The following is a 19901-nucleotide window of genomic DNA, read 5'->3' as shown; positions in this document are numbered from 1 at the left end:
AGGGCTGCTGTAACGAATACCACCAGACTGGGTTGCTTTAAAACAACAGAAAGTTAGGCTCTCACAGTTCTGGAGGCTAGATGTCCAAAATCAAGGTGTAGGCATGGCCGCTTCTACCCCTTTATCCCTCTCCCTTCCTCTCTCTCTGAAATAAATAAAAACACTTAAAAAAATTAAGGTCAGGAGTTCTGAATTTGGGAGTCATAAGCTTGAGGGACAGGGCCTTTAGGTAAGTTTCAGCAGGATTATAAAGCCCTAGAAATTCCAAGAAAGTTTCGTCTAAGCAGTTACCTGCACTTTTCTGGGGGAAAGGTTCTATAACTTTTAGCATATTCTCAAAGAGAGTCAAGATTCACCTAACTGATTAAAAGAAGAAGAAAAAAAACTCACCTAACTCCCTGCGGCTGAGAACCATTTCAATCAAGATCATTTGTATTTACAAACCCAAGGTACGGCCATGCTTTTTGGCAGATTCTGTATTCCTTCAACTCCACGTTCACAAATAGAACGTGTTTAATAAGACAAGTTTTCTACAATCCCACAACTGCGTATTATGAAAATCACGCACAAGGCTCAGGGTCGTAATTTAGTTTCCTATTCTCCAGACAGATTGACCTGCCGACCCGCCTGGAGGCACCTTTCATAGCCTTCCATGACTTTGAGTTGTGAGTTACGATGCAAGGTCCCAGGGATCATTTTAAAAACAGCAGAAGCCTCTTCCCTAGACAGACAAGACAGGAGCGACGGACAAGACAGGGTCTCGCATTGGAAACATAGTTTTAATGCTGGTTTTTAAGTTCTCGGTCCTATATTTCAGGCGGAACTTGAAAATCCCTCCTCCACTTGGATCAGACCAGAGCGCGCCCTGAGCCGAACCCGGAAACTGCGACTAAGATTCCGGGTCCCTTCTAACCGCCAGGCACAGGGGATGGAAAAGCGGAGGCCGCCGACAAGTCAAGCCGGGGGTAAAAGCTGGAGGACGAAGAGCAGGCTGCTGTCAGCGGGGACCTCGGGACGCCAACGGGGGTTGCTAGCGCGGCCTTCCGGGGCCGCAGAGTCTCGCCGCAGTTCCGCCCCTTCCCCGGTCCGCCAGCGTCTCCCGGCCCCTCCCAGACGGCGCGAGGACCCGCGCCATTCCCCAGCTCCCAACAGACCTCCCCACAGAGAGGCCGCGCCGGGGGGCAATAGGGGGGGGCAATTGCTCAGAGCCTCCCTCCCGCCCCCCCGCCAAAGTTGCCTCCAGCCCGGGGAGCGGCCTCTGCCTCCGCCCCCCGGCCCGGCCCCGCCCGGCCCCGCCCGGCCTTACCTTCAGCGCCAGGTGGTGGACGCGGCACAGGCCGGGCTCCACCAGCAGCTGCAGCAGCCCCAGGAGCGGAAGCCACCGGAGGCCCGCGAAGAGCCGAGGACAGCGGGAGCCCGAGGGGCCGAGGGGCGCCGGGGCAGCCATGTTTGTTCCAACATCACCAGCTGCTTCCGCTCCCTCCAAGCACTTCCGGGGTTAAAGGGCGGCGGCCGCCGGAAGGGCCTGGAAGTAGAGGGCGGGGCGCGGCGGCCTCCGGGGCGGTGCCGGTGGCTCTCCTGCTGGAATGCGGGGCCGGGTCAGGCGCCGAGGGGCCGTTCAGTCGGCTTTCCCGGTGCGGATTTCGGTTTAGCTAGAAGAGGTGGGACCTCCAGGAGGACCCAGGGCGGTTGTCATGGGAACAGCCGGACCACACCTACCACCCGCCGAGCTTTGAAAGCGACCTGGACCTGCGAGCCCAGCCCGCGGGGGAACCCGGCTCTCCGAGGGTGGGGATCTCTTAAAGCGGCCGTGGCACCTTGCCTGGTGGTTCATTGGACTGATTTCACAGGCTGCATTGACTCGGTGGGAAATGCCAAGTTCCTGGCTTGTTAGAAGTCCCTTGATCGTTATTTTTTGGAGGCACTTCACACTCAAATTTCAAACGAAATGGTTGCAGTAATACGATTTATTAAGAAGACCTTATCAGGTACTTGGTTAGGCTTTTTCTCGGCATTATTGCATTTAATCCTCCGAACAGTCTGATGAGGTAGGCGGTAGGTGTATCCCCACTTTACAGGTAAGCAAACTGAGCCTCTGAAAAATTAAGTCATTTGCCCCAGGTTGGCGGAGAACCACACGGCAACCTTTAACTACTCTTTTATGTTGCTTCATGCTGTTTCATCCGACCACTAGAGTCAGAGTGTCAACATTTTTCTCTTAATTCTGTGTGGAAACTTTCTTTGCTTTTAACCTGTGGAATTTATGGAGAGATCCTTTTTCTTTTAATCCTCATCCTAGGTGTTTACTAATTTTAGAGAGAGGAGAATGGGGGTGGGATGGGGGGTGGAAGAGAAATATCGATGTGAGAGAGAACCCCAGGACCTGGGAATGCGCTCTGACCAGGAATAGAATCTGTATCCTTTCTTGTACAGGAGGAGGCTCCAAACCACCCAGCAACCCGGCCAGTGGAAGGAATGGAAAGATTCAGTAGTTGGTTCCCTCCTCTCACCATTTTTATTAAGTAGGTATAGAAGAACATGCTTATTAAAGTTGCTAATAGACTAGCCAGCTTTGTTTAGTTTTTAGATTTTTTTTCCCAGCTTGCCACACAAGTAATGCTTGCTCTTTGTGTGAAGTCATTTAAGCTAAAGAGGAGAAAATAAAAACCACCCAGAATCCCAGTACTGGCTGACTGTCAGTGTATTAGTGTGTTTTATGACAGAATCAGATTCTTAAAAATTTTTAACTGGAAATAGGAACTGAAATTAACATGTTTTAATGGAGCTAAAGTGCTGCTGCACTCAGGTAAAAAAAAAAAAAAAATACCAGTTGGGAAAATACAGAATAGGTAGGGGTGGAGGGCGGGAGAAAGGAAGGAACCTAAATCTTTTAGCTGTGTGCAATCTTTTTTTAAAAAAAATATATTTTATTGATTTTTTACAGAGAGGAAGGGAGAGGGACAGAGAGTTAGAAACATCAATGGGAGAGAAACCTCAGCTGCCTCCTGCACACCTCCTACTGGTGATGTGCCCGCAACCAAGGTACATGCCCTTGACCAGAATCAAACCTGGGACCTTTCGGTCCACAGGCCGATGCCCTGTCCACTGAGTCAAACCGGTTAGGGCTACCTGTGTGCAATCTTAGTAAAGTCGTGAATCTATGAATTCTTCCCTTGAGTAAAAAACAACAACACGGTAATGTACAAGTCCAGTCACACCCTCTGCCAGGACAAAAGCAGGGCACTAATGTGGCTCCAGGAAGATAGAAAGGCAATGTTTACTAGGTGGTGGGTGGTGAAGACTATCCGTTCTTTCTCCAACCTCTGGTCTTTGACCATATATTACTAATATGTAATCTTTCATCTTTGAACAGAATTTTCATCTGACCTTACTACCCCATTTTACAGACAAACTTATTTTGTGAATCCACACAGCAAGATAATCATAGTTAAATATATTTATTGAGTGATTAAGTTTGCCAAGTATTCTGCTGGTACTTTATATATACACTAGAGGCCCGGTGCACGAAATTCGTGCAGGGGGTGGGGGGGGCGGGGGGCGGTGGAGTTCCTCAGCCCAGCCTGCGTCCTCTCACAATCTGGGACCCCTCAAGGGATGTCGGGCCTAAACTGGCAGTTAGACATCCCTCTCACAGTCCGGGACGCTGCATGCACCAGTGACCATACTTTTCATACAGGTGAAAGGCATCTTGCTGTTGTATGGGCAGCTACATCTTTTTGCCCTGATTATAAAAAGTAGTACATAATATGATCCTTCTGAGGCAGTAGTACCAGGTAGATGGTACATCTACCACCTTATGAGTGAAAAAAACTGAAGCAGAGAGAAGTTAAGTAATTGGCTTTGTTACACAGTTATAAGTATCAGAATCAGGGCTGACCACAAAATGTGCAAGCCAGAGTCCATGCATGTCATCGCTGCATCGTCCTGTTTTTCAGGGTTAGAGTAGCCTTGCCAGGTTTTAATTTTTAAATCTAAGAGACTATTCCCAATATATAGGGTAGGGTTCCTAGGCCTGGCTGGCAATCAGGGCCATCTGTGGGGCAGCCGGCAGGTGGGGTGATGGGCCCCACCTTGGCTGGTGACCTGATTGCCCCCAACTGCCCTCCCCTGCTGTGACCCGCCTCCTCTGCTGGGACCTGCCTCCTCCATGCCAGGCAGTGGAGATGCCGGAACCAGCCTCCCCTGTCAGTGCAGAGCCGCGGGACCTCCAGGCCACCCGGCCTCCTCTGTGCACACAGCCATCTTGTGGCAGCGTCACTTAAGGGTGTGACGCCACCTAGGCTTTTAATATATAGGATAGGATAGGATTGTGTGATTTAACATCACAAAAACCTTGTAAGCTATTTCTTTGTAAAAGATGAGACTTGGTTAGATTAATTAATTCAAGGGTGTGTTGCTGATTTTTATCAATGACCCAGATAGAACTCTCATTCAGGACCCGCCCACAAAGCTCAGTACTGAATCTGTCCTGCATTGTTGCAGAAAAATCGTTTGCATATTAGGCTGGAAGGGTCCCTAGACAACCAACAGATCCCTCTACCTTGTTTAACAGCCATGAAAACAAATCCGAGGGACTTCAATGACTGGCTCAAGATCACACATACAGCGGCGTAATTTTTTAAAATATATTTTTATTGATTTCAGAGAAGAAGGGAGAGAGAGAGAAACATCAATGATGAGAGAGAATCACTGATTGGCTGCCTCCTGCACGCCCCCCACTGGGGATCGAACCCGGGACCCTTTAGTCTGCAGGCCAACACTCTATCCACTGAGCCAAACAGGTCATGGCATAGTGGCATAATTTTTGGCAGGCACCTTTAGCAACCAGGACTGGAGCCTCAGCTGTTTCAGAGTTGGACCTGTGCTTCTCACACTATACCATGGCTTTCTAGTTCTTATTTTAATTTTTTCAAAAAGTTAAAAAGCCCAGAATCTGAGTAACTAATGTGTTAGCAAATAAAATTTTCCAGAAAGCATTTTAAAAATCAGCAGTTTGAAAGAACATGCTAGGAATGTGATCCTTTCTTTTATGTATCAAGAGAAATACCAAAGACAGTTAACTGATTCTCACTTCAGTATGAAACTGGTTGTTAAAGGGAAAGGTGGTTTTTAAGTGCAGTTTCATTTTTTTTTAATATATTTTATTGATTTTTTACAGAGAGGAAGGGAAAGGGATAGAGAGTTAGAAACATCGATGAGAGAGAAACATCGATCAGCTGCCTCCTGCACACCCCCTACTGGGAATGCGCCCGCAACCAAGGTACATCTCCTTGACTGGAATCGAACCTGGGACCCTTCAGTCCACAGGCCGATGCTCTATCCATTGAGCCAAACCGGTCAGGGCAGTTTCATTTTTAAAGGCAGTTTGCAATGCTTTGAAATACTGTTTACTTTTTAAGTGAAGTACCATTTTTGAGAATCCCTTGTTTTAAATTTGAATGTAATAATAGGCTTTTAAAAATGGAATGACCAGGAATAGTCTTAATTTCATTTAATAATATAATAGGGATCAAACACTTAAATAGCTTATAAAATAGAAGACTTCTTTTAGTTTCTGGAAAACAAATTTTAAGGGCTTAAAGCTGGTTCTTATTCCTTGCTTCTTTTCACTCAGAAATCATTACGTGAGTTTTACAGAGTTACATACCAGTGGTATCTGCGAGGTTGAGGAGGTATAGTTTTCTCAGGGACTTGGTTGTGCCGGTCATTAGTTTGAAATTGAGAGAAATCAAAAGGGGAACACTAATTATACAGAGACTTAAAATGACGTACTTTATAGACAGTTTTCAAATTCTGTGAAAACTGCTCTGTTGGTAATTCTGTTTAGACATGATCTGTTTCAAGAAAAGATCATTTGCATACTTCTGCTACTGTAACTGGAAACAGACATGTTCAGTAACAGAACAAGTTCTGCCTGCTTGTCCTAGGCAACATTTTCCAAGGGGCGTTACACTGTAAGGTATTGGCTGGAAAGGCCTGGAGGGGCCGGAAAAACTGTTCTCCTAAACCTGGCTTTCAGCCTTGTTCTCTTTAGTCAAGTGCATTTATTTTTTTTTTTTTCTATTTCCTCTAACTTTGCAGGATCCACTAAAGGTTGCCACTAGTAGCAGAATTTGTAGTTTGGACCTAATGTGATTACTAATATTTGGCATATTTTAAGTAATTAAAGGGTTAATACTCTCCAGTTGTAATAAGGTATAATTGCCATTTGTTTTCTTATCAAAAGAGTTGATATTTCAAACCCAAACCTCTATGAAGACAGTATAGGAGACTAGAGATCAAATTGGAGCCTGGCAATACATTTATTTTTATTTATCTAATTTAAAATATACATTTTTATTGATTTTAGAAGGAGAGAGGAAGGGAGGAAGGAGAGAGGAGCACTTATCAGTTGATCGGTTGCCTCCTGTATGCACCCCAACGCCTCAGCGGGGGCTCAGACCTGCACCCCGGGTATGTGCTCTGACTGGAAACAAACTGGTGACCTTTTGATTCATGGGACGTCACTCAACCGAGCCACACCGGCCAGGCCCTGGCAAAACATTTAGAAGTCAAATGTCACTTTCATTCTTTGACTAGAAATGTCATTTCTTGCAGCTTGGGGGAAGCCCATGGCATTTTCTTGCAGAGAGTGAGCTTCATGGAAAGGCTTGGCCCTGACACATTTCCAATCCTGGGGGTTGGGGGGAAAGTTAAATTTACTTCCCCTATTCTGTAACTTGTTCAGCCATAGGACAGCTGGGTTTTCCTGATTTTGTGCACATCTTTATAGACCTTCAGGGGAAGTCCATTATCAGGCGCAAAAATTGGTTGCAGTTTTAAAATTCTCCTCCATAGAGTTCCTACTTTTATCCTACTCCAACTTTTTCCAGTTGACTGCTTTCTTGGGTCCTTAGTAAGTAGTTCAAATGCTGAACAAATGGGAAATTTTAAGCTGAAACTGATGGGAGCTATTTGAAAAAAAAAAATCCTGAGAATTTCAATAGGAATAATTCTTCACCAATAGACAACAATCAATTGTAGTTTAATCAAGCTGTCTTGCTGCATCAAAGGTGCTTAAAGGACTGATTTCCTTGATGCAATAAGTAAAAATCCTCCAGAAAACAAGAGGAAGGGAAAGGGAACCAATACAATGCCCTCTGTGCTAAGCATTTTGCATGGGTTTTTTTTCTTTTCATTTTTGCAGTAACCTTTGAAGTAAGTAGTAGTATTTCCATTTTATAGAGGGAACTGAAGATTAAAGCAGAAAAATAGTTCAACCAAAGCTCTACATAGCTATCTAAATCTAGCTAACACCAAAGCCTGTGTCCCCACCAGCTCCCTCATTTCAGCCTCATAACAGTCTATGACAGTGATGGCGAACTATTGCAAACTCATTCTTTTGGTTGATTTTTCTTTGTTAAATGGCATTTAAATATATAAAATAATTATCAAAAGTATAAATCTTTGTTTTACTATGGTTGCAAATATCAAAAAATTTCTATATGTGACACGGCACCAGACTTAAGTTAGGATTTTCAAAATGCTGACACGCCGAGCTCAAAGGTTCGCCATCACTGGTCTATGGGGTCCCCATTTTATGAACAAGGAAACTGAGATGCACGCAGAGGGTCTAGATAACTTTCGGAAGGGGACACACCTAAAAAGCAGTAGAACGCTAGGATCCCAGTTTAACAATTACAAAACCTGCCTGTGACAGCCCCTGAATTAGGTGTTTATTAATTGCAAGCACCATTACAATGGCCAAAAAGGCCCTAATAGAATTGTTTGCCTCTAGCACTGCAGCAGCCTATCCAGACACCTTCTCCCGGTGCCAATCATGTCCAGGTGACGGGATTATTCCGTGGAAATTTCCGTTGTCTCCCACCAAGATCATAACCGTGTGAATCAGTGCTTGGTAGATGTTACTGGTGTGAAGCAGGGGGGACACAGCCCAGCCTGACCCCTGGTCACCCCAGCATTTATGTGGACAGGGTTTAGAATCCCTCTTGTGATAACCGATTCCTAAGTATGTCAGGTCACAGCAATTTCTCAATAGTGGTTATTCCTTGTCTTGGAATCACTCCCTCTTGTTATTAGGAAAAGTGAATAGTTCTAGTTCTTTCTAAGTAATACTGTGCTGTATTTATCTTTTTCTCCGCTGGCTTATTTCTCTTCATGCCAAACCCTGTTTGTTTCCATTGTTTCAAGATCAGTGGTGTCTTTCTCCTTTATTTTTTAAAGATTCTGACTATTCAAACCTTTTCGAGTTGCCACCCAAACTTAATGAAGTTAGATATTTGCAATGTGGTATAATTAGCCCAGTTCCATATGTCTGCTGCTGTGGCTTTTAATGGGTTTCTGTAAGTACTTCCTGCTTACTCATCTTAAAAGGTTTTCATCCTAATGTGGTCTCTCTTTCACTTCTGCTGGCCGTTCCTCCTTTTCCCCATTTCTTTTTCTTCTTTAGATCAGCAGGTGGTTTTCCTCCTGATTAGCAAACTGTACAAGTGGTCACTGTTTCTGAAGTCTCCAAGAACTCAGCTGAGAGATTGGATCATTGTATTAGGTCAGAGACAGCCTGCTTTTTTCACTTCACAGTTTCCAGATAGCGAGCTAAACTCTGCAGGGTTTTGAATTTCTAACCCCTCCAACTCACCCTCACTGTTAATCCGCTTGGGAGGTAGGTGGCTGGCCGTTCTGATTATTTTATATCTCGCAGTCTCTGGAGGAAAGAGTTCCCAGACCTGGTAACAGTGAGAGCAAAACATTTAAACACGCACAGTAAAAATACGAGGGGGTTGGAGGAAACTTACAAAAGACAGACGCAAACAGTTTTGACAGGTTACATGTATTCTCTGTCCAACCAAGGAAGTAGGCCTGGAGGTTCATCTACCAGTTTTTCAGCTCCACCCTTCCATGGTAGAGAATGACAAACTGGTTGCAGGTGGGGGGGGCGGGGGAGGTAGGTATCCGGAAGATGCCTCGTGAAATATTTCTAAAATGGGACCCGCTTTAGGAGTCCAGAGTTACCCAGGAAAGTCAGCGTTAAGTGAGGTAGAGAGGGCCTAGTGAGTCGGAGGAAAGAGCTGGAACTCCTGTAATTCTCCCAGCTTGTCGAGAATGTTTGTGTAGGTCTTCGGGATACAGGGAGAAGGAGTCAGTGTCTACTTAAGAACGAGCTCGCAGTTTACCAGCACAGGCCTGGGATTAGGTGCTCATCTTGGTCCTCGCCTTCACTCACCCGCGGAGACGGTGCGCTACCTCCGTTTGGCAGGCGGGGGCCCTGCGCGGCTGGAGAGGTGGAGTTCTGGCCCCCGGGCCCCCAGCCAGTGCGTGCGGGAAGCTGGGTTGGAACCAAACACTCATCTGTGGACCCAGGGCCTCTGTACCCACGAAGCTGCAACGCGATTTCACGTCTCAGCGTTTCTTGGCTGAACAGGTTGGAAACCACTGGTTTCAGATTAGAAATCACTGGTTGTGCGCCCCTGGATACCGCCCCAGCCACTCGCAGCTACTCGGTCGCTCTCGACTCGACGTCCCCATCTGCACCGCGCGCAGACATCTCTATGCCGGACCCCACGCCCACCGCGCAGGGCTCCCGGGCTCCGTGCTGCCCGGGCGAACCCGGGTCGGCGTGCACGGCTGCCGGGGAAAAGCAGCGGCAAGTGCGAAGCGGAGCTCCGCGCAGAGGAGCAGCCAAAGGCCCCGCAGGGCACCGGCAGGAACAGGGGCCGCTCTGTCCGAAGACCCGTGGCCGGCCCCAGAGCGGAGTGCGGTGGCTCCTAAGTAATTTTTAAAAATCAGCGGGGACACTCCTTCCGGACCCCTGGGCGACGGGGTCCCGGCGGCGGGCTCGGGAGGGAGGCGGGCCGGGCGCGTGCGCGAGCTGTCAGGAGGCCCCGCCCCCGCCCCTGGCGCGCGGCCCGGGCCCCGCCCCCGCCCCGCCCCCTCCGCCCGCCCTCTCCTCCCCTCACTCCCGGGCGTGGGGCGGGCGCTGCGGCTGCCGGGGCTGCCGCTTCCTCGGGCCATTTTGCTGAGGAGCGACCGGGAGGAGGAGCCGCCGAGGGGACCCGGCGAGGAGCCGTGAGGCGGAGAGGGCGGCGGCGGCGGCGCGGGCCCGGGCTTTCCTCGATCGCGGGGATCTCGAAGGGCGAAGGGATCGCCGGGGAGGGGGACCGGAGAGCCGCGCCCGCCGCGCGGCGCGCCCCTTCCCGCCCCCTGCACCATGAGCTGGGGCACCGAGCTCTGGGTAAGTGCGGGGCCGGGCCCGCGGGCTGCGGGGACGGTGCCTGGCGCGCCGGGGCAGGGCACGCGGGCCGGGCCGGCCCGGGAGGCGATGGCGCGCGGTCGGGGTCCCCGCGGCCTGAGGGAGGCGCGGGGCCGGGTGCCCCTCGTGGGCCTCCGCCTGAGCAGGACGCGCGAGCCAGGCGGGGGGAGTCGGCGGGCGGAGCGGGTGGGGGGTCCCCCGGCGGCCTGAGCTGGGGGCGCGGGTCGGGGTCCCGGCGGCCGGAGGCCCGCGGAGCGTGGCGGGTAGAACCTTAGTCCCTCGGGTGAGCGGCGGGCGCGCCCCGGACCTGCCTCGATGGGGGCGTGGAAGCCTCGGGTTTGGGGGACCGCGTTCTTTCCCGGGGTGCCCAGCCCTGAGTTCCTAGGGCTGCGTTCTCTGCGGGAAGGTGCGGGCCGACCGGCGCTCCTTCCGGGGGCGGGGCCGAGCCCCACGACCTGGGTTGGGGGCCGCGGGGGCGAGGGCCGGCGCCTGCCCTCCCGAGGCGGCTCGGGGCTCGGGGCACTGGTAGTTCCCGTCGGGGCGCCCCCACCCTGCACTGAGGTGGCTGCGGCGGCGGCGGAGAGGGAAGTGGCCGGCGTGGGGGAGAGCCCCCCGAGGGGCACGCGCGGGGTGAATCCTCCAGCGGGAGGGCGGCGGGAGGGGCTGCACCGGATCCTCCGCCCGCGGTGCGGGGTCACCGGGGGCCTGGCGTCCGGAAGCCGGTGCCCCACCAGGGCGAGCCGGGAGGCCTGGCGGTGCCCAGGGTGTGGGATGGAGCTCGGGCCCGGCCCCCTCTGGGCTCCTGGGGATCACTGGGCGAGGGACGGGCAGTCCGCGTCCGGGGGGAGGAGGAAATCTCGGTCCTGCACTGAAATGTTCTAGACGAGGCACCTCCAAGGCGCGGGAAGGGCCCCCCTTCGGAGCCGCTGGTGGCGGGTGTGGAGGGGGGGGGGCGGGGATCTCACCTCCCAGGACAAGGTTAGGGCACAGACGCGCAGGCACCCTCCCTTCGTTATCTTTTTGTCTTAAATTGTTCTTACATAACCATTTCGGAGGCTCCGAAGCAGCTACAGCTATTCACCAAAATCCCGAGGGCAAGAGCCCCCTTAAATGAAGATGATTTATTCTATAAACATCCTCTGTCGAAAGGAACCCAAGATGTTGGCTGATGTTTACAAGTATTCAGTTTTAAAATAAAATAACAGATGGTTTAAAGTATGTGCACACACCTACCGAGGCAGAACCTGCTATTTTATACTTGGTGCTTGCCTTCACTTTATACTTTAGAGCTAGTCCCGGGCATTTCTTTCTTTCCTCTCCTATTCCTGCTCCACTCCCATCGGCTCTTTTCAGCTTATCTGGGGTGGGGGAGTAAATCAGAAGTAATTTGTATCAAGAGAATAGAAATATTGGCACGATTTTTTTATTTTATTTTTTTACTTGTTCAAACTAGAGAAAGGGGTTCTGGGGGAAACTACAATGTATTTCTAGGTAAAATAGGGGCCGGTGGGCATTTATGTGCACTGGTGGGCACTTCACAGTGATGCTGGTGAATGTTCTCGAAGGTGATCCACAAGAGGGAGGTGGCTGAGAAGGGAAATGATGGAGGCCCGAGTGCCTGCATTATTCTATACACTTCTTCTTTGAGGCGGAGGGGTGGGAGGGAAGGCCAAAACAAGGAGCTGTTGAAAATAAATGGGAACTGGAATGTATATGAGTGACATGAAGTCTTGGATTTGCTTCAGAAGAAGTTGGGGTGGTAGTGGATGGGCGTGTTGATGAAAGGGGGCATGAGTAGGTCATTGTCGAAGTGGGGTGATGGGGACAGGCAGGCTCATGGAGCTGTGCTTTCTACTCCACACACTTGAATTTTTCCAAAAAAAAACTGACTAGAAAAGATGTTTAAGGGAGGTGTGTCAGCTACTTGAAATTTTTTCACTTGGTGAGTTTATGAAGAAGAATGAGTCAGTTAGCAGTCGTATATATGCGAGTATATGTCGGTGAAGAGTTTTTGTTGCTAAAAGGCATTCCCTAGAACAGTGGTCGGCAAACTCATTAGTCAACAGAGCCAAATATCAACAGCACTTCTTCAAAATAGACGCACCCCGGCCGAAAACCGACTTCTGTGCATGGGCCATGAAGTTTCAATCGCACTGTACGTGCGGGCCCACATGTGGTATTTTGTGGAAGAGCCACACTCAAGGGGCCAAAGAGCCGCATGTGGCTCGCGAGCCGCCGTTTGCCGACCACTGCCCTAGAATATTGGCCTTTGCTCTGGAGTGGCTTAGAGTTCAATGGAGAAAAAGGAAAGAACTCACTTGTTGGCACTAAGAGGGGTGCAGAAGTCTGAGCTTTAAGATCGAGTGCCAAGAAGTATGAGGACAACAAAATGTCTATTTTCAGCCGCCTTATTTTATTAGTATTTGAGTGGTTTTGTAAAATGGAATAATGAAGGGTTCTGAGAAACAAGCTCCAGCTCTCCAGTGGTGAGAGAGTCAGGGCCGTGTGGTGTGATGGGCCGTGTTGGTGGCCCAGCCCAGGGCAGTGATTGAGGGTTTTCCCTGAATGGTGGCTTCGGGGTTGTGCACATGTGTAATGAGATAATGATGGGGCGCTTGAGCCTGACTTGGCAGAATTATGCTTCTGGAGAGCCAGAGCCCTGGTTTGGGTGGCAGTGAGTTGTTTGGAACAGGTGGTTGCAGCTTGCATAGATCTTCACAAATTCCTCCAGGTGCACACACATTTTAGGACGTTAGTCCAAGTCCACATAGGCTTTTAAAAACGGCAGGTTTCTGCCAAAACCGGTTTGGCTCAGTGGATAGAGCGTCGGCCTGCGGACTAAAAGGTCCCGGGTTCGATTCCGGTCAAGGGCATGTACCTGGGTTGTGGGCACTTCCCCAGTGGGGGATGTGCAGGAGGCAGCTGATCGAAGTTTCTAACTCTCTATCTCTCTCTCTTCCTCTCTGTAAAAAATCAATAAAATATATTAAAAAATAAAAACAGCAGGTTTCGAATGTGCCCTTCACATGAAAGGCTTACTCTTTAGCCACATCCTGCTTTGTAGAGGGAATAAAACCTTCTCTGCGCTCTCTCTCTCTTTCTCTCTCTAACACTGATATAGGAGTAAACTTTCATATTCTAGGAAATTTTTAGAATCATGAAATGTCAGGAAGTTATCATACAACTATAAAAATGAACTCAAAACCCATAATTTGTAATAACTTTATTTAGCTTAGTTTGTATGTCAGTTGGGGCTATTTTGTATCAGGTCAAAGTATAAGTGGCTACTTTAAGGGGATTAGGTCACAATAGCATGGTTTCTGTACAGCTCTTCATAACAATGCCTTTGCATCAAAGTTTAAAAGTTTTTATTGAACAGCTACTATGTGCAAGTTACCTATCTGAATCTAAGCCACATTATATACACTGAAGGCTAACCACTTATTTCAGTGCACACATGCAAAGTAGATCTTAACTCTAGCCTACAACATCAGAGTCAAAAGAGGGATCTACATTTGTAAGAAGAACTAAATGAATGTACTCAAGACTTTGTTTAAAAAGTAAGGTAGTAGGATAAATAGGTTGTACTGATTTAATGACGTTGTGACTGGTCATTGGAGAAATGGCAAAGCCACAGTTTTTTACATTTTAATGTTGTTTTTCTTACCTGCTTATTCGAAAGAAGTGACAAGTTATGGAAGTGTCAGTTCAACTTTTACTGGCTTACTCATTAATGTGAAGTGTGAATAAATCTGTTGGAAATTTTAGCTTTCCGCATAATTATTCTACTCTTTGCAGCTGGCCAATTACTTGGTGACAGAAGTTACTTTTATCTCCTACTGCCCTCTCCACCATCTTTTTAAAACACTTTTATTTATTGATTTGAGAGAGAGAGAGACATCAACTTGTTGTCCCACTTATTTCTGCATTCATTGGTTGATTCTTGTATGTGCCCTGACTGGGAATCGAACCTGCAACCTTGGCATATTGGGACAATGCTCTAACCAACTAAGCTACCTGGTCAGGGCCTCTGCCATCTTAATTTCTTTATTTTGGTGCTAATAAGAAATGAAGGAGCCCAAAGTAGTAAAAGCAAGAAAGTGAACAGAGAGACCTGAATAAGACATGTTGGTTAACATAGTAAGAAAGCACCTGTGTTGATTGTATAATTTTTTTTAACCTGTGCTTTTAGGACAATGCCAGGCATACAATGCGCACTCAGCAATGTGTTGACTATGGTGACTGATTGTGGTGTGCACTTTTCAGAGGCAGCAGTCTCCCACTACTATACTGGGAACAATGCCTGACTCATATAGTAGGAGTTTGATAAATATTTATTGAATAAATGAATGAATCCCTTTTTCCTCCTTTTGTTTTAACATTTGCTTTTTTTAAAGTAATGGGGGAACAGTTCTCACACCTTCTGCACTTTGGGGGTTATAAACATTTTGTATAATTCTAGGCACCTTTCCCTTCAATAGGCTTTATTTACTCAGAGGGGTTTTAGTTTCAGAACAAATTGAGTGGAAGGTACAGAGATTTCGCATAGACCCCTGCCCACGAATATTCACGTCTAGGCCCCCTTTATACCGTTAGAGTAGCGCTTGAAGACTTATTTCTTTGCTGTTGATCATGCTGCTAAAGCCTGCTATGTATGTATGTGTTTATAGAAGAATGTGTTAAAACTTGTAACTGATTATTTTTTAATCTTGAAGTAATGGACTATGAATAGTTTCCGGTTTGGGAGAATTACCTCTTATTACATCTTCTTGCTGCAGAACACTGAACAGTGTGCAGTACTGACAGCAGTTCATAGCTCTCTCTGCTCTTTATTTTTAACACTTCAGATATGTGTTTGGGATCAACACAGCAAGACCAACAGGGGAGATAGTTACTCCTGGAACTCTGGTGAATGGAGCAAAAGAGCCTCCTCGGAAGATAGATTAAATCAAGTTTAATTCTGTCATCCCTCCCTTGCCATTGAAACAAGCTTCGCACAGTCTTTTCTGGTTAGTGAATATTAAACCTAACCTGGGAGGTCTGGCGACTTTGTGGTTGATATTTACATATCAGCCCGTTGCCTTCACTTTATACTTTAGAGCTAATCCTGAACAGTTCTTTAAATTGCCATTTGGGTAGGGAAAGCTATATTTCAAGCACCATAAGGCAGTTTTGTAAGTGTCTGTGCTTACTGGGTGACCACATTATAACTCTTGCTTTACATTCCTGTGACATGAAAAGTGCTTCTTTGAAGGACTGTTCAAGTATCACTCACTCCCTGGCTAAAGCTAATGTTGTGTTTCCTGCAAGTATTACTCATACTTGTTTCGTCAACACCGCCCACGTTTAAAAATAAGGCTTTATTTTGACACTTAAAAATTGCAAGCTACCAAGAATACTTGAATGCCCTGGGAAATTAATCTAATTAGATTTTAGAATGTGGGTGTGAAGTCTTCTGGAATTAGTGTTTATAATAAAATATTTATTTCCTGGTTTAGTAATGTATACTCATACTAGCTTGAGCCTAATGATGTGTCTAGTTAAAAAAAAAAAAAGGGGGGGGGCCAAATATGTATATTAGAGAGTTAATTGAGAGTATACAAGTTTTTGTATTGTTTTTTTTAATGGAAGAAGAGCTTTATTATTTTTTAAAAATTTATCTTTATTGTTGAAAGTATTACAGATGCCCCTTCTTCCCCCCATTGACCCCCATTTTCCTTGCTCCTACCCCTCCTCAGGCCTTCACCACAATATTGTCTGTGTCCATGGGTTATGCACATAAGTTCTTTGGTTAAGCTCTCCTCACCTCTTTCCCTCGGAGATTCGTCAGTCTGTTGCATGCTTCTATGTGTCTGCATCTATTGTGTTAGTTTATTTTGTTCCTAAGATTCCACGTATAAATGAGATCACATGATACTTGTGAGTATACACTTTTTAATATTGATTGATCATGGTCTTCCAGTTGGGACCAACTTTTAGCTGATTTGTAAGTTCTATGTTACGTTTATGTAAAGTGTAAAAGCCTCAATTGTTTAATATTAGAAAGAGATTTAAACCACTACCACCAACCACCACCAACGAAAAGATGTAACTTTAAATTTCTTGTTGCAAAAGTTAGAATACCTGTTAACATTTAAACTATAATACCACATTAGCTTTATTGTGTGTGTTTTAATTTAGAGCATGCCATTCTGGAGATTAGAATGAGGTTTTCTAAAATAAGAATTAGTTCTTTGACTAATATCTGTGATTTTAGTGTATACATTTTAGCAACTGTGGTTTCCTCTCTACCTTGTACTTCTACCCATGTATGGGTTGTAAAAATAGAAATAGCTTATCATTACATAAACTCTATAGTTCTTGTAATATTTTCCTTTTTTTTTTTAATAGTGTTTATTTTTAGAGAGAGAAGAAGGGTGGGGAGAAACATTGATTTATTGTTCCATTTATTTATGCATTCATTGGTAGCTTCTTGTATGTGCCCTTACCAGAGATTGAACTGGCGACTTGGCATATTGGGACAATACTCTAACTGAGGTACCCGGCCAGGGCCTACCTAGCTCTTGTAATATTTTCACTTGCACCATGTCTTCGCGCCTTAAACCCTGTGGAATAATTATCATCAACACTGCTGATTATCAAGAGCCTGTCATGTCCCAGGTGCTGTGCAGAATTTTTCCACCCCTCAACCTATTTATTCTCTGCAAGAATCCAGTGAGGTAAGTACCCTGCAGTGGAAGTGGCAGTGGCAGAGATGACGACTCTAAGATGGAGTTAGGAGCACTACGCTTTATTGGGAAGTAGCACCTGGGAACGGAAAAGGGAGCAAGTAAGATTAGGCAGAGGGAGCCATCAGACCATCAGACCATGATGCAGCCTGTCAAGTCTCTACTGGGCCAACCAGGAGGACCAGAGCAAAGATCACCCATTCAAGGAGTCTCACACTGGACAGAAACAGCCAGGCCCTGGGACCTCTCGCCGCCTGGCTCATTCATTGGCCATGGACAGTGTCTCCTCGTTTACCATCTTGCTCAGTCATTGGTTGGGGATTGCTGCAAGAAGATCATGCCCTTGGCTCAAAAGATGAGGCAGACCAAGAGGAGGATGTCTGCTAACCATACTCCCTGCAGCTGAGCAACAGTCCTTTCTGGAAAGAGGATCTGAATGGCACATTTCGACACTCACCACACCATTCCCTTTCATAAGAGAGTCAGTGGAAGCTCAGAAGGTGAAATAACTTGTCTAAGTTCACAGAGTAGGAAGGAGAGATTAAATCCCAGGTCTTTGAGACTCTAGAGCTCCTCATCTTTTTTTTTTTTTTTAGAAATTTTTATTAATTTTTAGAGAAAGAGGAAGGGAGAGAGAGAAAAACATTGATCTGAGAGTGAAGCATTGATCGGCTGCCTCCGGCATGCCTCTGCACCGGGAATTGAGCCACAATCCCGGCATGTGCCCTGACCGGGAAGCAAACCAGCAACCTTTCAGTGCATGGGACGGTGCCCAGCCACCTGAGTCACACCGGCCAGGGCTCTCCTTATCTTTTTTTCAGTTAATACTGTCAAAATGTATTATTGTTTCAACTTTTTAATATAAAAATGTCTCAATATACTTAAAATAATATTAGGCGCCCTCATGTACTTACAACTCAGCTTTTAGATCATCAATATTTTAGCATTCTTGCTTCATCTGTTTGCCTCCACAAGGTTTTTTAGAGCCCTCATTCTTCTCCGCCTTACATCCTGATGCTACCCCGCTTTCCTGAAGAATCAGGTGTAGAACCAAAATTCTCCCCCATTTTTTAAATGTTTTTTTAATTGATTTTAGAGAGAGAGGGAGATAGAGACGTCATCTATTTGTTGATGATGAGGATCGAACCCACAATCTTGGTGCATCAGGATGATGCTCTAACCAACCGAGCTACCCGCCCAGGGCTGCCCCACTTTTTAAAATATGAAAACAGAAGAGAGCCAACTTGTTAAGTGCCTGTTGCACCTTTTCAGGAATCTCAATGCATCCTTTCCTAACCCAACAAGGATCCTGTGAGTTTCATCATTATCGCCACATTATAGGTGGTTCTCAGAAAAGATACCAGACTCACCAAAATATTGGGCGCTAGGGCTAGAATTTAAATACAGTTGTTTTTCACCGACACCAAATAAATGTAGTTTAAAAATGGCATCTCCTCTCTGAGTTGCGTGCAGTCCCTTTTCTCCCCATCACTCGCATTTCCCGGCACCTCTTTAGGTTTTGCTTTCTGAAACGTTTGATGTTCCTCATCCTGAGAATTGCTGAGAATCAATGACTCAGAGCTGAGTGCTGCAGACTCCGCAGGAACTGTTATGAATGAAGCTTAGATTCTAGCAGGTGTTTCATGCCATGTGTAGTGACTCCCCCCATTCTTTCAACTCAAAGGTGTTCTTTTCTAAATTAATCTGTAAGGGTGTTAAATAGTAAAAGCGGTATCAAGTTTCTGATTCTGTGTCTGAGAAAAGTATGTCTGGGTGCGAGTTTGTTCATGAACTGAGAAAGGACCAAGGAGATATTGACCACTTTGGGGTGCTCGGGCTGCCCCGTGCAGGGCTTTCCAGCTTTGGGGTCTTGAGACACATAAATGTGAACATGTCCCCTCCTGTCCATGCAAAAGAAAACCTGGCCCCTTGACAAGAAGCTATTCCCTTTGTACTTCTAATTGCACCACCAAAACCGAGATTGCATGGAAACACCCAACAGGTTCTTGGAGGAATGGTGTACGTGCTCCCACGTGAGTGAGCCCGCTGGGAAGGGCCTGGCCCAGCCTCGCTGCTTGCCCAATCCAGCTTTTATTAGTGTCGGCCACGTCCTCCCGTCTCTGTGCCTCGTCCTGCCTATAACGCGGTGTGCTGATGCTCGCCTTCCTCTTCACCACGGACAGGAATGCCTGTTTGCGAAGTGCTTGGAGATTGTTGCGTGAGGCGACAGGTCATGCCAATTAGGATAGTCATGGGGAGGATTAAAGGAAAAAAACTCTGTTCCTTGGGAACAAACTGCAAAACGCTCCTGCTGCAGAACGAGCAGTTCACTGTCTCGGCCCTCTAGCTTTCAGTGAAGCCTTTGTCCCGTGGCTTAAAGTTCTGTTCACAGGTTAACAAGAAAAGTAAGTCACCTAACAGCAGGAAAAGGCCTGGAAATCATTGCTTTGAAAAGGAACTCTGGATTTTAGGAGATCATGCATGTTTAGTTCTTTTTGGAAAAAAATTAAATGAACTGCAAAACGCCATGCTGGTTTTTAGCACTAATCTTGGGCTTACATAAAATATAATTTTAATGTTCTTCAGGGGGTAACAGTTCTCTTTGGCTATTGTTACCACATTTTTAAAAAGTTTTACTGAAGTCACATTATTCCCCCCAGAAGTGGGGTATTCGCTGCTTGAGACATCTAATGAAGTATTCTGCATATCAGCTTAGTGTGAGATTAATTTCTTCTTAGCAAGGAAAGCTAAGATGTTTAAAAATAGTTGCATTAGGACATATATATATATATAAATATGTATATATATATATATATATATATATATATAATACATATGTGTATATATATGGAAATGCTTGGCAATATTTCTTTGGTCAAAGAAATTTGGATTTTATTTTATTT

General features: G+C 46.6%; 2 protein-coding genes across 6 annotated transcripts in view; one reads left to right on the top strand and one right to left on the bottom strand.

Moving 5' to 3' along the window:
* Nucleotides 1–1478, bottom strand: part of GPR107 (G protein-coupled receptor 107) — a 53734-nt gene extending 52256 nt beyond the window's left edge. Inside the window, exon 1 of one of the 2 annotated variants that reach the window (XR_013996695.1) lies at nt 1307–1475. Coding sequence is in view for 1 of the 2 variants with exons in the window: in XM_081103963.1 (XP_080960089.1) it covers nt 1307–1447 (141 nt within the window). In the remaining variant the exon portion in view is untranslated. Of the gene's footprint in view, nt 1–1306 lie in introns of both variants that reach the window. The other variant, XM_081103963.1, reaches the window with a different exon arrangement.
* An 8501-nt stretch (nt 1479–9979) lies between these two features.
* Nucleotides 9980–19901, top strand: part of FNBP1 (formin binding protein 1) — a 98965-nt gene continuing 89043 nt past the window's right edge. For 2 of the 4 annotated variants that reach the window (XM_081103960.1, XM_081103959.1), the window contains exon 1: nt 10036–10252. In XM_081103960.1, coding sequence (XP_080960086.1) covers nt 10229–10252 — 24 coding nt within the window. In that variant the 5' untranslated portion in view covers nt 10036–10228. Of the gene's footprint in view, nt 10253–19901 lie in introns of all 4 variants that reach the window. The other 2 variants (XM_081103962.1, XM_081103961.1) reach the window with 2 other exon arrangements.

This window comes from Myotis nattereri (genome assembly GCF_964212035.1).
Source record: "Myotis nattereri genome assembly, chromosome: 12".
Lineage (NCBI taxonomy): Eukaryota > Metazoa > Chordata > Mammalia > Chiroptera > Vespertilionidae > Myotis > Myotis nattereri.
The sequence above is the reverse complement of the archived record's forward strand: the minus strand, read 5'-3'. Positions and strand labels throughout refer to the sequence as shown.